This window comes from Convolutriloba macropyga, chromosome 6, assembly GCF_964194025.1.
Source record: "Convolutriloba macropyga chromosome 6, txConMacr16.3, whole genome shotgun sequence".
Lineage (NCBI taxonomy): Eukaryota > Metazoa > Xenacoelomorpha > Acoela > Convolutidae > Convolutriloba > Convolutriloba macropyga.
The window spans coordinates 72,788,285-72,805,720 of record NC_134473.1 but is presented as its reverse complement, the minus strand read 5'-3'; the positions used below and the strand labels follow the sequence as shown (position 1 = coordinate 72,805,720).

At 33.4% G+C, this 17,436-nt stretch overlaps 2 protein-coding genes across 2 annotated transcripts in view; one reads left to right on the top strand and one right to left on the bottom strand.

The window, feature by feature from the left end:
- The window catches only part of LOC142340602 (putative pterin-4-alpha-carbinolamine dehydratase), a 305,724-nt gene that overhangs the window by 266,339 nt on the left and 21,949 nt on the right, over nt 1-17,436 (top strand). The window lies entirely within an intron of this gene.
- On the bottom strand, nt 429-14,953 carry LOC142341404 (uncharacterized). The gene is made up of 7 exons (XM_075392331.1): nt 14,730-14,953; nt 14,103-14,152; nt 11,118-11,200; nt 10,242-10,344; nt 8,647-8,897; nt 4,280-4,402; nt 429-633 (listed from the first exon to the last, which is right to left on the bottom strand). Exons 1-7 carry the CDS (start codon nt 14,812-14,814, stop codon nt 429-431), a joined length of 900 nt encoding a protein of 299 aa, XP_075248446.1. The 5' UTR covers nt 14,815-14,953.

Below are 17,436 nucleotides of genomic sequence, written 5' to 3'. Positions count from 1 at the left end.
TAGAATTTCTGCTTTTTAAAAACTCTCACATAAACTATACTCAAATTGTTAGAAGACTTAAGTAGATAAAAAAGCGCTTTCCAATAAAAAGCGCTTGCTTCGCATTTCATTTTTAATCAGCATAGAAATATATGTTGCAAGACTCAGCAATGGTCTTCTATGGTACAAAAAACGTACGTATAAAATTTGTTTAAAAAGTCAAAAAGGTCAAAAAACAATTTGCGTAGCTTCAGCAGAAGTTTCCAGTGACATTTCGGAAAAATTGTGTTCCAAAACTTCCAAGGATTTTCTTCTAAATTTTTTTAGAAAAAAAAACGTAAAGTTTTTGTTCTCTCTTCTGTTCTCACAGCCCCATGAAAAAAGGGGTTGATTAATTTATTGGAAAATTCCAACACTATGAAAAAAATCGAGCCAAACAGTTAAATCAATCAAATATTCGAGGTAGAGAATTCATTATATACTTGCCTGATTGGTTTTAAAAGTGAGTCATCGAAAAACTCCAGCTGTTGTTCGTCCAGCTCGTATCGTTTGGATGACTCTGATACTGGAAGGGTTCCAGTCTTGTTCTGAGAGGTCTTTTTGCTCAGCTTTGATAGCTTCTGGAACATCTTAGGGCCACCGCCTTTTTTGTTTCTGAAAATTACCAACATAATCGGTAAATTTGAATATTGTAGAAAGCTCCCCGGGTCGAGGTTTTGTCAAAAAATAATGTAAGATTAGCGGTGAATAGCGGTGAAAAAAACTCTTTTCACCGCAAAGTGCCCGCATTTTTTAGCGTTGAATGCGCTGAAAGCGGTGAATTTTTGTAAGAATTGCGTTGAATTTTGCGGTGAAAATTTTTTTTCACCGCATTCACCGGAAATCTTACAAAAAAGAAACTGCCGTACAAGGGTTCGAACCTCTACCTCATGCGTGTCACCAACTTCGTAATCCACTGCGCCATCTGTCACTTACTTCAATGATATTTCCTGTGAATATAAGATAAGCGCTGAAATTGCCGCGGTGAATATTTGTAAGATTTGCGATTTTAGCGGTGAAAAATTATTTTTCACCGCATTCTGCTGGTAGCGGTGAAATTTTTTTTCACCGCATTCTGCTCCCGGGTCATCGATCATACAACTTTCTTTGATTTCGTACTAGGTCATATATGATTCTTAGTAATCATACTAGGTCATATATGATTTGTATGAATTCCTGGTAGTCATACAGGGACCATATATGATTTCCTAGAAATCATACAGGGATCATACAAAAAAATCAAAGACTAAAAACTGTATATTTTTGATTTTCCATTTAAATTGAAAAAATTTCTTGGATATCATACAAGGTCATATATGACACATAATACATTAACTGGTGCCACAAATTCTCTTATAATGTAGTCAGAGGACTTATTAAATTATTATATCGCATTTGCTATCCACATTTGATTCTTTGTGTGCGCTAAAAGAATAACTTTGTGGTTTACTCGTATTCAGAAAACGAATTTGACGTGATATGCAATTTTGTTCTTGATTAATTTTTGTTATAAATGAGCATTTATATGTATAAACTAGCTTCAGAGTATGTCAAAAATTTTGTTATCTAATTGGACTTACTTTTTTATTTTGTGCCCAATTGATATTGTACGTTAGGGTCTTTTGGTGGATCATAATGTGATGCCGGGGTATCATAGAGGTGATGCCCTACCAAATAAAAACAAAAAAAACATAAATGCTTAAAGATTTTCAAAAAAAAGATGTTTGATTCTTGGTATTCGTACTAGGATCATATATGATTTCTTGGTAATCATACAAGGATCATATATGATTTCTTTGGTTTCATACAAGGATCGTACTAAGAAATCAAGTATGGACAGTATGAAATCATATATGATCCTTGTATGAAATCAAAGAAACTTCAACCCGGGCTGGTAGCGGTGAAATTTTTTTTCACCGCATGCTGCTTGTAGCGGTGAAAAATTTTTCTTTCACCGCTTAAGCGCTGAAAAAAAATTACACCGCTTAAAAGTTTTTCTCACCGCATTCATCGCATTGAACGCAAATCTTACAGTTTTACTCAAATTCACCGCAAATCTTACATCTTTTAGCGATTTTTAGCGATGACACCTCGACCCGGGTCGTCGCGTCTGCTACAAATGATTGGTTCTTAAGATGTGAAATGAGTCAAACAAAAAATGAGCTAACTATTTTTATTTGACTTCAGATTATTTTAACTGGTAGAGAAAATGGTAGAACTGTTGAGGTTTTTGTGTCTCATAGTTCTGGATGTTAAACTTCAGTGCCCTTGATCAGAAGACGTAAGCAAAAATTGGCGTAAGGAATGTTTGGTTTCAAACACAGGAAAACTCTGGTACGTTCAGTTTCGCAAGATTTCGTATGTTGAGTTCAAAAACGTATGTAGTCAAAACTGATTGTCACCAGAGCTGGAGTACAATTAGAAATAATTAACTTGCTGAATTATCGGATACGATACTTAATAATAATGATTTTGAGTGCATCAGTTTCTGAAACGGTCTACTTGATAGTAAATTGTAATGTCTCATGCAGACATGACCTGAATTATAAACGTTTGTTGCAACTAATTTTGAACTGGTATATGCTTGCATGATTAATGGTTATCTTGCATGAATGTAAATATTTGCAAGGTGACGATTTATTGTAAAACATTATACAAGTCGGATGGTCATCCTGTAAGATTCTGACAAATTCACTCTTGTCAAATTGTCTTCCCAACTATTCTTTTTGGTACGATTCTTTGTTTAACGCTACATTTAGACCAAAAAGTTTTGTATGTTTGATATCCACTTTGTTTTTGTTTTAACTTGTTTTCTCTATTTCCTGTTTTGGTTCAATTGTTATCGGAATACTATACATACATGGTTTTAAGAGTACTGTGTCAGTTTCCTGAAAGTCCATCTTCACCTCGACTTGTGGAATTTTTGGAATTTTTTTATTACTCATCCAGATTATTTCATACCTTTGAAATTGAAGATACCGACAATTTACCTTTTAAAGCAAAACACACCTATTGTTTCTTTTTGTTTCCAAAGCTAAAAAATCAACGATTTCCTGCGTTTAATGAATAGACAATTTCATACATCTAAAACAATTTAAACTGAAAAATTCGTACAATTAAGACCGAGCATGTCGACAATTTTTTTTTATTTGAAGCAAAATAAACCAAAATTTTCGTACGTTACGAAACCGTGCCCGGACAAACCAGTCTGAGACAAAACTCTCCCAAACTTTAAAATTCTCCCAGATAAAACAGTCTCAGACAAAACACTCCCAAATTTCAAAATGCTCCCAGGCAAAATAGACCCAAATCCCACAAAATCCGACTATACTGATGAAAAAGTGTAAAGGCTTTCATCATTTCTGTCTTACTTAAGCAAAAAATATATAGAGTCGATTTTTCCTCCGTTACAAGTTGGATGTTTTTGGACCAGGGCGTGCTGTAAATTTCAAAAAGATCATCGATGATATTAGAACAAATCTTTGCTCGTTATGTTGATTCTGTGTTAACACCATTAAGGTGAGAGTAAAGTTTGTGACCTTTGCGGGTTGCGACCCCACAATATCCTAACTGATTGCTATCCTGTGCTCTCCGAGCCAACTGGTCCAAACTGCGAGAGTCTCGCTGTGCTCTCTTATATTGAGCTATCATTTCAAGCTCCATCTTATGATCACAACTTACTTACTAGAGTGCATACTCTAACAGATGACCAATCATAACTAAATAACTTAGTAATAGTAAATAATTTCTGATTCTACGGAGCTCCTTGCACCCTATATAGGATCTCACGTCAGAAAACGCTAATTTTAATGAGATTTTGATTGATTGATTTACTTTTATAAAAAAGGAAATTTTATCGAACGAAGGTTTCTTTTCACGTGTTGAATTTTATGTCCTGAGAATTTAACGATTTTCTGCATACTTCCATCGTTTCTCTTAGAAGACCTAATAAATACAAAAATATTAAAGGAAGCCGCATTAATTGTTTTGACATTTGTTTAGGGTTCTTCAATCTTTCTTCATATTATTTCGCAGTTACACCTGATTGGTTTCTAGCATTGTTACTCTCATCATTTTTTGATCAGTTTGTTTATTCGACAGTTAAAATGTGCAAACGGAAAAGATCCCATGTAAGATGAAACTCTTCAAATCACTGGGATTACAAGGCTTTTGTGAAGGTAAATCCACCAGATTCTGACGTTTTTTCTTATTTTTCTGAGCAATTTTTGCTACGAGAAATTTTTTCAGATTTTATACTTACTTTTTGTCTTTTGAGTCCGAGTTTCCTGTTTGGCTGTTGGAGGAGAACCACGTGCTCTGTTTTCTATCTTTCGACCTCTCCGCTCCACTTAGGTTCCCACTCGCAGTTGTTTTACTCCTGTACCTGGTGATAAATTACTGAGGAATTTAAAATATCTCCAAGTTATTTTCATTATTTCAGTATTGTTAAAAAATGCGAAAGATCAAGTGGTGTCGCACATATACATTAAAGGTCAAACTTGAGGTGCCACAAATCTTACAAGTATAAACAAATAGGCATGGAGGGATTTTGTGTTACTCAAAACTACATCAATTTTCTATCAAAACTTCTTTAAACACTTATCGAGTTATAGAACTTGATGCATTTTAGAGGACAATTTGCATACAATGCCACTATCCTATTCAGATAATTCTTCAGAAAAAAATCTTGTCGCGTCTTTATTTCAATGACTTCCAAATGGAAAGACTAAACGGAGTAACCGGTCCACTGTTGGAAACTGCGCTTGTAGATGGATTGAATTTCCAATGTTAAAAAGAAAAGAAAGCTCTAAGAACAAATATAGGAAAAAATAATCAAGGAAAGTTGTAAAACGAATGAAAAAAATCCAATAGAATAAATAGTTACAGGGTTTCAGATTTTTTTTGTTTGCGCCGTTTGAGAACGCAATAAAACCGAAACTTATTGTCTTCCCCGGTGATTCTGGAATTTTTATCCTGCATGATCTGATAAGATGCTGATCAAAATCTTTATCGCTTAAGATCTTATCTGGTCTTACAGTATAAAAATTCTGCCCTACGTGAACTTTAATCGTGTAAGATCTGATATGATACTTATCAGATCTTACTCAATAATGACTCAATTTTTCTGAATTGTTATCTTACAAGATCTGATAACTATCTTATCAGATCGTACACGATAAAAATTCACGTATGGCAGACTTTTTAGCGTGTAAGATTTGATAAGACATGTTTTATTGATTTCAATATTGCCGTATAACGTAGTTATGTTCCTACGAATGTAAAAACTAATCGCTCAATTAAACAATTAACCAATTAAAAAAGAAAAAAATGTTTGCTGGAGCAGTTTTTTTCTGAGTCTGAAATAGTTTTCGTCTTTAGAATAAAATAGCCTAGCTGATAATCACCGCTTCAGAAAAAGCCCCTGATACTCAAATAACCATTTTCACAATAGCTTATAAATCTCAAAAAACAAAAGAAGATCATTTTCTCTTTGTTGCTCTGAAACTTGATTGTTGTATGCAGTTAGTTTTTGGGCTGCTGCCTAAAAAAAGTCTGAATTGTTTTCAATTTGAAGAACATGCCGTACTTAAAAAGTTTTATTGTATAAGATTTGATTAAAAATATTATCAAAAAACGAATATTATCTTACAAAATTTCATAAGATCGTACAAGATAAACATTTTTAGTCAGGTAAAACTTTTATCGTGTAAGATCTGATAATATGGAATTATTATCGGGTAGGACCTGATAAAAAAAGTTTTATTGTGTAAGATCTTATAAGAGGATTTTTACGATGTAAGTTTTAAAAAACCTCTTATCAGATCTGATAAGAAGATTCATCCCCTTACAGGCTATTAGCAAATTAGTTTTGCCAGAAAGTTGTCTCAGAACTTAAACGATGAAAAGTTTGAGAAAACTGGGGTTTCATCAAAAAAATTGATGTATTGATGGATTAATAGTTTGATAGCATTTAACAAAAACTATGCGGTTCTTTTAATTTACTTGTTCGAGAGAAAAAACACATAATCTCTTTGAAAAAGCTGTAACATCTTGTAATTAAATTTCTTAGATATCTTAATACATTTTACGCACGAATTTTATGAAAATTTTTCCACTTTAGGTCACTGCGGAGTACTCTAAATTTTTTATGGTTTCGTGTTGCGACCTATTACAATTCATTAATCCAGAAAAATTTAAGCGGCCAGAACAAGACCAGAATTGAATAAAACAATTGAAAGAGTCCTTGTTTACATTAAAATTGGTTTTTTCAAACATTTTCAAAGATGGGGTTATATAGGCGAGGCAGGTTTTCCTCATAAAGAAATCTTTCCTGTTTTTAAACGGCAAGCCGTTTTAATTGAGTTTGCAAAATGAAGTTTATTATAGAGCTTCAGGCTTTAAGAAAGACACCACTTTCAAAAGAAAATTTTCAAACAGACGCGAAGATTATAAGAATTCAGTCACTGATAGCATTCTTAAAAATATTTTCATGCTAAAAATTTCCTGACAATGAAAATTTTATAAAACGATTTTTAAACTAATCTATATTTAGCCTTTCCTGTAACCATTTTTGAGTCAAAAAATACAAATGATTTAAATTTGTTGCTTCACAAAATTGTGTTGCAATTACAGTTATGTAAATTCTCAAGCTAATTTCCTAGTTTTGTTTTTAAAGAAAAAGCAACATAGGGAAACAATAATAGGGTGACTAATTTTTTGTCAATTGTTTTGCCCTGACTTTAGTAGTATTCGTATATTTTGCAAAATTTCTGCTGGCAAAAAACTGCATGTTTTTTTTCTGTAACTCTGCAATTTCTGATTTTAAATAGCAGTTGTTATGTTTATTGCCTTCCTAGAATTAGATACCTCAATTTTTCGGTTCGTTTGTTTAGATACACCGTTGACCGCAAACAATTTTGATTGGATTGAACTTGTTTTGGACTGGAATTTTTTTTAATAGCTCCAACTGTTATCGGGTTATTTATAGAGAATTCCCGTGAGTTATCAGAAATTTCACATTTTTTTTTGTTTTCACGTGTCTTGGGGAGCTGGATCACGCTTTCTGAATGGAAACTAAATGTTCAACACCGTTAATGAATTCTATACATTGATACTTCACTCATACTAAAATAATTTCCTTTGTTCAGACACCACCTTAATAGGAGGGACTATATGCTCAAGTCGGGTATTTTTTTCAATTTTGGCTTATCAATTTTGGTTTAGTCAATTTTGCGAATCGATGTGTATCTAAATAAACAGGTCCTTCGAATTTTTTTGAGGAGTTATTGGGGTTTAAGCTTGCTAGGAGATTTGACATTTGACGCCATGCTTTTCCTTTTTAGAGTCAAATTTGTTCGGTTCAAGAAATTTTTGCAAAATTTGTATTACACTAAAAGTATTTGCAAAGCGTTTCTAATTGAGGGACAGCACCAGGAAGGCAAAGTTTGCTCTCATTCTGAATTCTTACAATCCAAACGATTTGGAATGTACGTTGCCCATTTACAAAACAAAAATAATTTTTTGTTTTTCCAAGAGAATTACAGACAATTCATGGTTCTAATTATAGATCCCATTTACATTTGAACGAGGCCCAATGACAACATATTGAGAGAGAAGTTCAATTTGCTTTGACCTTGTTTTTTTTAAATGTATGTTGAATCTTTGAGTTTTGCCTGGATTTGTTGGTTTTTTGTAGTATTTTGGCAAATTTTTTTAATGAAAGGTCTAAATGGCTTTCCGAAGAAGTTGAAGCCAGATTATCTAAGAATGTTTGTTCGTGGATAATGGCTCTTCTTACTTTGAAAGTATTTATTTTCAGAAAGTACGGCTTAGTTTTGAACAGGCCCCTTTTTTCAAAAACTTTCTCTCAATTTGTAGTTTTGTTTCATTAAATAAAGGACCTATCTGCTTTTCACCCGACCAACCATTTTTCTGTTGATCAGTTTTATGTTTTAACTAATGGCCTTATAATTTTACTTTATATCACACTACTGGCATGTTCTATATTTATTGAGGGGTAGCCCGATCGGACATCGATTACAATTTCAGTGAATAGCTAGTCATTCTGATGGCTTCAAAACTGGTTTTTTTTTCAAATTTTTTTGAAACTTATTTTTGACTTTTGGAGCTTCTTTGCAATTCTTTGCGTAGCCGTATGACAAATGTTCTTTTTTGACAAATCAATGACAGATCCTATTGACTTCTAAAGGAGATTTATATGCATGCGTTTTGTCTTTAATTAGGAGGCTAATAATTGATATGTCTTTCGAATTGTTTTGTTTTATTAGCAATGTATTTCAGATTAGCTATATAAATATAGTATTTCAATGTATTGGCTGCTTTTTTGTTCTTCATTTTGTCGACCTGCTACTTTATCTAATTACGGTCAGGTGACGTATGTTTTCTTGATAAACAAATACTTTTTTTCAAGTTTTATCTTATGATAAGTTGATTTTGTTACCAATTTTTCTTAAAGAAAAAAAATTGACTTGTTCTGATAATAAAAAACCGTGAGACCTCACAATTACAAAATTTGCTGAATGCCTTAAATGTATATTTCGCATAATGAGTCTAACAATTTTGTTTTCATGTAATTCTCATAACCATATATTGTATGATTATATTTACCTGTTGTTATCAAAAAATTCGCCGCTTTGTTCTGCTGTTGGAGATGGAGATTGGGGCTCTGATTTGGTGCGATCACGCATGGAGGTATCCTTAGTGAGTGGAAGAGTGGATGGGGGAGGGGAGGATGGGGGTGAGGGGGCAATGATGATAGGGATGTTTTCCTTGTCATAGGAGACTCCCTTCACCCACTGTTCTGTCAAGTCTGATTTTTCCAACAGGTTGAAATACGTGATCTCCGCCAGCAGTCGAGTCTACATATTAAAAAGAAACGGTCAAAAATAATGGCCCATAAATGATGATAAAACATCGACTTTTCAAACTTGCTGTGGTCTTAAAGTTTCCGATGCAAACGTTTTGCTCAATAATACTGCGCGTGCAAAGCAAATGCAAAATTAGTGGCAAGACTTTGAAAAGAAATTGTTATTTGCGAAAAAGCCTGATTGTTTAAATCGTGTCAACTATTAAGGAACTCGAAAATCTTAATGACCCCTGAAAATCTTAATAACCCTATGGTCTCAATATAAGTAACTAAATGAATTTCGAACACATAATCTAATTTTGAATAGCTCTGTAACGGTGCTGAAACAGGCAAATTGCCTCCTAGCTTTCGTTCAGTACGACGCTTTAACTCTAATTTGGTTTAATTATTCGAAGCTTGAATGTTTGGTACTGAAAACAAATTTATTTATTTATTATATTTTTATTTATAGTTTCCATAAAACTATTTATGGATTTTCCTATCAATAAATTCCTTTTATTGTAATTAATCCGGGTATCGAGTATGATCGATCCCACAAAGCAAATAAAACCATTCGTGCTGAAATGACAAAATTATCTGAGTTATTGTCCATCATATACAAAAAGAAAATGTCTCTCAACGTTCTAGTTTTAGATTTTAAAAAGAAGGTATACACTCATTTTTACTTAACAAAAAAAATTACAATTCTCCCGAGTTGATGAAGTTTCTTTGATATCATACAAGGATCATACATGATTTCATACTGTCCATACTTGATTTCTTAGTACGATCCTTGTATGAAACGAATGCAATCATATTTGATCCTTGTATGATTACCAAGAAATCACATATAATCCTAGTATGAATACTAAGAATCATACATCTATTTTTCAAAAATATTTCAGCGTTTATGTTTTTTTGTTGTTCTTATTCGTAGGACATCACCTATATGATACTCCGACAACACCTTGTGATCCGCCATAAGACCCTAACGTCCAATATCATTTGCAAAGTTGGGCAATAATTTGACCAATTATTATTAATGTAAGTACAATCAAGTTCAATCAATTTATAAGGCATCAATAAGTAAAGAGAAAGTTCGATTTCGGAAAGATGAGTTTATGCTAACGTTTTTACAGAGTTTTTCCTTTCAAACCAATTGATTGCTCCAATTCAAGCGCCGGGAAGAGCTTTTGCTGGCTCTGCTTGTTTTTTTTTTGATGTTCTTGGCTAGCCGCGTCGTCGTTGAAAAAAAAATTATCTTGCAAGGTCTTGCAAGAAAAATAGTTTGCTGCTTTGACAGGTTCGGGATCATTTTCAGATCTAAAGAGGAGAAAATAATATTTTTTCAACTAACCGTGTCAAGAACTAGTCCATTTTGATCAGAGAAGCAGTCATCAACCAACACTTGGCCCTCTCGCGCAACTTGCTGTAATACCAACTTAAACTCGGCCAGAACTCTTAAACACACCAAATTTACGTAAAAAGTTGAGCAACACAAGAAACTGCTTCCTAATGATTTTAAATAAATCAGAAAATTTTCTGGAAAATTTCAGCCCGAGGGGTCACCAGTTTTTGAACCATAACTATTCGGGCGGTACCAAAAAAGCATGAACTTGCTTATTTACCGTCCACCTTGGTGCTTTTTATTTCATTGATTTATTAAAATAAAATTGTTATTTATATAGAATTGAGGAAATTAAATTATTATTATTATTATAATCATACATGGGAAATTTTGCTGCAGATTTTTGCACTTAGAGCGTATATCCTCATACATGAGTACAACTCTGCTATCAGGAACAGCGAGCGGTTTCCGGTCATCGCTAGCAGTATAGTCCGAATAGTTTCATCGCACATAGTTAAGGTTTCAGCCCTAATGATGAGCTAGTTTTATCCCTCACAAAAATTTAAAACATGCAGGATTCTCTTGAGAATATGTCAAGATTTGAATCATGGCATATATTTGAATCAGCCATCTGATGCAATGATGAAAATTTTGTATATAAAAAAATTTGGTTCAAGCAATTCGGACCAAATTAGAAGCCATCATTGGAATTCAGCTCTCTAAATTCAGATGAGGATTAAATATACAACACAAAATTTCGGATAAAATCTTGAGTATAATTGTGTTATACAATGTTCATCAAATACTTTATTGAAAATGATAATAAATTCTTATCAGACATTTTTTTCTGATTAGACTTGTGCCAAATAGAAGTAAACTACTCACTTTTGTCCAGATGTTTTGAGTGTGAGTGTGAGGACCTCGTCCAATTGCAGAGGGGTCTCCGGGTCCACCATCCAATGGATAACCTAAATTGAAGTTGAACATTTTGACCTAACCTATATCGCGAACCATGTTTCTAATAACAGCCCTAAAGTTTAAAATTAATGCCAAATTTGCAATTATCTATAAACAAATTTGCGTATTTTTTTGTAAAAGAATATAGATCTGAAAAAATAGATCTGAAATTTTTTTAATCTATTATCGTTAAAAGTTGGCCATGTGGGGTAATTTTATCACAGATATCTCTTACACAGTCTTGTACAGATTTTTAAATTGAATGAAGCAATCTCCGACAAACGGTTGGGAAAATAACCCACATTTCTAAATTCAACCGAGCTAGACCGGAACGAACTGTTCGGATCGTTTGCAAATTGTTACAAACTTAATGTTATTTTGCAAAACTTTACAAATTTGGCCTTGTTAAGAGATAATTCACGAAAATTTATACACTTTGTTTTGTTGAGGAAAAAATTGTTATAACATAATTGTTACAACATAATTGATAATTTGACTTTATTTGACAATTTGACAAGTTAGGATGGGGGATTTTACGGGCTGCTTCATATTTACAAATGGAATCAAGTTCCTTTTCTTTTCCCCCATCCTGCGTCATTTCGCCCAGTTGTATTCGGAAATCGCTGAATCTTGTTCAAATAAGTTACCTTATTTGGTATTGGTTTCACTTCACAAAATTCATTTTTTGCTTTGTAAATCACATTTACTTGAAAACCCTGGTTTGAGAATTTTGTTTCAAAGATTAGTTTTTGTATATGCATTTTGACCCATTTAGTGTAAGCATTAATCTCAGACGTTCGTAATTAGTTACCGATTTTGCTATCCATATGTTATAAAAAAAACTATTAAATTAGGAATACTAAACAAACTTTCAAAAAAAACTTTTAGTTTTTGAGCCATGAAAATGATATGCTTTACATATAATGGTACTAAAACAAATTTCTTCAAATGTTGCGCAGACTTCATTAAAATACAATTTTTGAGACAGTATTTTGAGGTTTAATTTATTCCACGTTATTCTTCTTCTATGAAGAAATCGTTTTAATTTCGGTATCCTTCTATGTTCGCGTATAATTATATCTGTTTATCGAAATTCAGCTGTAAAACTTTGTTAAACTCCCGGAACGAAATTCAAGTCTTGATCAATATATCTTCAGTGAAATGCACGTCTTGAGTTGACAAATCAGTACTGATCACGTCTTATCTCAAGAGTTGTGAAGATATGTCAAGACTTGCTCAAAAATTGTCACGTCTTGGCCAACACTTGGCAGGTCTGGACTCAAGTTTTTACCAAGTCTCGGAAAGCCTTGAGTCAAATCTTGGCCAAGACTTGGCAAGTCATGAGTCAAGTTTTGACAACGACTTGACAAGTCTTGAGCCAACTCTTGATCAACACTTGACAAGTCTTTTTCATTACGCAGTAAAGCAAAGTAGAGTTTTAAGAATTCTCTCGGAAATGCTCATGTTGTCTTGTGCTTCGTTTTTCAACTTGAAGAGCTTTTTAGGCAGGCCTCAGTAAGTGGCGGCCTTATTCTTTTGTTACCAAACGAAAGCAAACCAACGATAAAAACTGTGCTCAATACTTGCACAAGACTTGTCAAGTTTTGGCAAAGACCTGCTAGAGACTGGTCAAGTCTTGTAGAAGACTTGCTCAAGTCTTGTCAAGTCCTGGCCAGGACTTGGCTCAAGACTTGCTTTGGCTCAAAACTTGATTTAAGACGTATCGAGTTCAAAAAGAGCGCTGATAAAATATTGATCCAAGATTTTTTGCAAACTATTTTTAATTGTATAAAGTTGCGGACTATTGTCGTTTGGATGATATTTATTTTCTTAAAAATTGTTTCCGTCCAAATTTCAAAAAAATGGATATTTGTTTTTCATTTTTTCTCCTTTTGAGCAAATTTTGCTTTCATTGATATTGGAACAAAAATTATATCAACGTTTGCAGTCTTGCTCTTTGCTATAGTGATTTAAAATGATGTTTGCTGAGTTTTGAAAAATGCAAAAAAAAATTAAAATGAAGACTGGCTCCAAAATCGCGGCAAAAATTGCACATTATTATAAAGAAAAAAAACAAAAAACAAGTAGTTGGATAAAGACTAAAACAGATGGACTTTTATAGAAATTTTGGTAGGTATCAACGAGATGATTTTTTTTTCAATGTGATTCAAACGAGCAATAGGAATGTCTTTTAGAATTTTTTATGACGAGGGCAGTGGTTTATATGTGCAGTAAAATTATACCCAAGAGCATCTTTTAAATCGTGTTTTGGTTCATTAAATCATAAAATCGATTATGCCGTGTGGATAAATCTAGGCAGTCCCATAATTTAATTTATTGGGCTATATTTACGAAGAGGAATAATGGTGATCTTTTATAGAAATCTGTTAATTGTGTCACAAGCAGGATGCATGCCGCAAGTAAAAACAAGCATTCAAGTCAATCTGTTTGAAAAAAAAGTCAAAAAAGAGAGAACACGAATTTGGGTTTGGTCCACATATATATCATTCTTAGAAGCGAAAATAGTATCCCCGGGCAAAGCAAAATTATTCGTTCGCTTGCCACATTTTCAAAGCGTTTTTTAGTTTCAACTTTTTTGTTCAAAATGTTATTTCTCATTTTTATCAAATAGTAATTGCCCTTTGGAAGCGTGTTTTACCACCTGAAGCAAATATTTGAATTCTATGTGAAAATTAGAGCATATTTTGTCTTTTTCTTTTTCAAGAACCACTTTTATCAGTTCGTTAAATTTCTGTAGTATCTGGATAAAATTTAGTTTTTTAGTGGTTATAAGGTCCGTCTAATTTGCTTGCAATTAATGTTAAGTAGTTTTGTTACAAAAACTGAGTAAATTAAGTCATACAAGAGAGCCATGGGAGTTCTATAAGTGTCGTAAATTGATTTAGGTCTTACCCCCAAGACTTTGCCAGTGTATCGACGAACAAGTTCCTTCCTCTGTAACCCTGAAAACACAAATTAATATAGTATTCGCTTCGAAATTCTATTCGAAATTGCCACATTGTAAAAAAGAAGGTATGACGCGCTCTCATAAATTTAAAGAAAACTTGAAAAAAATTAGTTGTCACAATTGCAATAGATTTTTACAGCTTGATCAGACGCGTTCAGACAACAAAGATGATCAGATGATAACAGTCCTGACTAGGGTCCTCAACTGTATGTATTAAAACCGCACATGCTGTGCTCTGATAATCGTCAGATTATCAACGAGAACCACAGACTGAGACTAGTTCATGCGAAAATGGAAAAAGGTCATACGCTTGAAAAAATGTTTCAAGAAGAATTTTTCTTCAGAATACTCCTGTTCAAAACCCGGATGAAAAAATTGTCGAAATTGTTGCAAAGAAAGTTCTGATTTGGCTCCGAGAAAGCGTGGACAAAAGATTATTTTGAAAAGTGTGGAATGCTTCTAAAATTTGACACTTTTGCAATTTTCAAAGCTTTTCAGTAGGTACTCTTAATGCAAAAACTTTGAGTTTTGATTTTATGCAGCAATATCAATCCGCAACTGTTGAAACATACCTCTGAACTGGGCTTCCACGAAGACATCGCTGCTGGTGCTCTCGAACCCCGATATTCTGGTGACGTTTAGTGTCAACTGAAACATCTTCTAATCAAAAATAAAATCACTTTCAAAGGGCAAAATAATATAAAGCACCCATGTTTTATCTCGGATCAGACAAAATAATTATTCTCACATTCGACCATTCGAAACTTATATACAACAGTAATAGCAATAAATGGTATCTATTTGTGTCCAGTTATTTTAAATGCGTTAGCATATGTTCAAACAAAAATTTAAATTGTTTTTGTTTTGATTTTAATGTTTGCTCATATTTATTTTCCACTACATCAGATATTATATCAGCGTTGTTTACAGTTTGTATATTTTTAGCACAATAAACATATTGTAGTGTGTCCATTACCAGTAGTGGAAATCGACCAAATGCCGCTCAGCTTGAAAAATTTTACATCCAAAAGCAGTTAGTGTGAACAAACTCTGCGGGTATTGAGGAAAAATCACTATTTCGAGCCAGGAAACAACCACCACAAAAAAAACAATTTAGTGACCGTAAAATGGCGTATCATAAATGGGCGCCAATTTTAAACATCAAATATATGTGATCAAATAAATTATCGTTTTAATTAGGGAAAGTGATATAGTACATGTGGTGTCTGTGCCCGCCTGTTTAGACCCACCCCTTTTATTTTGACGTATGTGTTATATAATTGAGGTTAGGGTTATGAAGGATTGGGTCGATGGGGGTTTAAAACGGGCCATTTTAAACACGCCCCCAGTTTATCGAAATATTCATTTTAACTCATCTTAATATTCGAAATACCTCAATGAAATGGAAGTTAGAAACTTTTCGTCAGTCCAATTTTTTCTCAGCCTAAGTTGACATATCGATGTCTTTTGCGGAGAGATGCGAAATCGTTAGTTGATCGTTTTCAATTTTTTTATGCACCGATGCTCTTTTCGGGCAAGGAATTTCCAAATTATGTTTTAGACTTTTGTGGAAATTTTCTGTAACCCAGTGAATCGAAATCTGCCTTGTTACACCTTGATAAGGCATGCATGATATTTGTACTTCTTGGAAAACTTGAAACATCTTGTCAAGAACCTGAAATACCAACATTTCATGCTAAATCTTGGTAAGATCTTGGTTAGACCAAGAAAATTTCTTTACAGCTCTTGACAAAATCTTGACAAATCTTAATTACACTTATATTTTTTATTGCTGCTCAATGTATCTCGTCCCCAGAAAAGAAAAAAAAAGATTAGAACACACTAAATAAAGTTAAAGCAAATTTACCTTGACGGAGTTAAGGTAAAATATTGTTAAGGTAAAGTTGAGGTAGCGTTTGCCTTAATTTTACCTTAACTTGAGTTAAGGTAAAGATTTACCTTAACTTTGTTAAGGTAAAAGTACCCTGAATTACCTTAATTTTTTTCAACCTCCTGAAGTCTTTAATTGCATATTTTTTTAAAACTTGTCTTGCATATCTGGCATATCGCGCCATGCCATGGTTAATGTTTCTTGGTTATCTTGCAAGTCTGTACAAATCTTGATATTTTCATGGCAAATGCAAGATCTGGGCAAGATATTCCAGGATTTAGTCTGTTTCACTTCACTGGGAAGCTTCTTAGATACAACTATAAAATATTACAATATAACAATAATTTTGAGGCTTCATACAAAAAAGCTTCTTTGAACCGTCGGTACAGACGCTTTGTCATGCTCTGACGTGTACTTTGTACGAGTCATCCGATTTCCAAATTTTTGAAATCTCAGCAATTTTCGATTCACCAATCTTAAAAGAAATTATCAATTGATTTGTCAGCGCTGCAAAATTCTTGATTAGTGTTTGTGGGTTCGTCGAAGTTTTAATTAAATCAAAAGGTGAGCAGTTAAAAGTCATGGTTTGATCAAACGGGTATTGAGGGAAATAGAGTTAAGTTAACTTTGTACAGAATACACAATTAAGGCAGACCCTAATTGGGCTATATTTACAGCCATAAGGTATAAAGAGTTAGGGCTACTAATTTCTACGCGTGAAGTAGACTTTTCTAGTTCTCTCAGACTAACCGACTCTATAAAACACTGAACACAAGCTTCAATTATTACGGTGATAATATAAAATAACATCGGAGTCAATGTTATACTTATACTGCAAATATCTATTAGACTGACTAAAGTCAGGCGTGCAAGCACTATATAAAAGAAAATAGAGTCTTCTCGGTCTCTGATTGGCTAAAGGTGTACATTCAGCATTTCATCTGCTACCCAATAAGTATGTACCAGAGGTCCTATTATATGAAAAAATCGCGTTCTTCTTTTTCTAAACAATTAGATGGTCTGAGACGCAATAATGTACAAATTTTGAAAACACTCGGCAAAGTGTTTAATTTTTAGCTGAAAGTCTCTTCAGACTACATGGCCGTTCAGAACGGTTTGTAAAGTTAGCATTCCAGAAAGCCTCAAATAGTACCCAACTTATAGTCGTACGCCATCCTCTGAATCTACTGTTTTCGGCATTCAAATTCATTCATCTTAACGGGCATATTCCTTGGTTACAGAAATTTCGACGAAACGTCACCAACTTGCATAGATCAGGGATTTCTTTACTGGAATCGTACGTTAGATATCTTCTGAAATCTAAAGATATACATTTTTGGACTTGCGAAAAAAGTTGTTTTCTATGTGACTTAGACCACACTGCCATT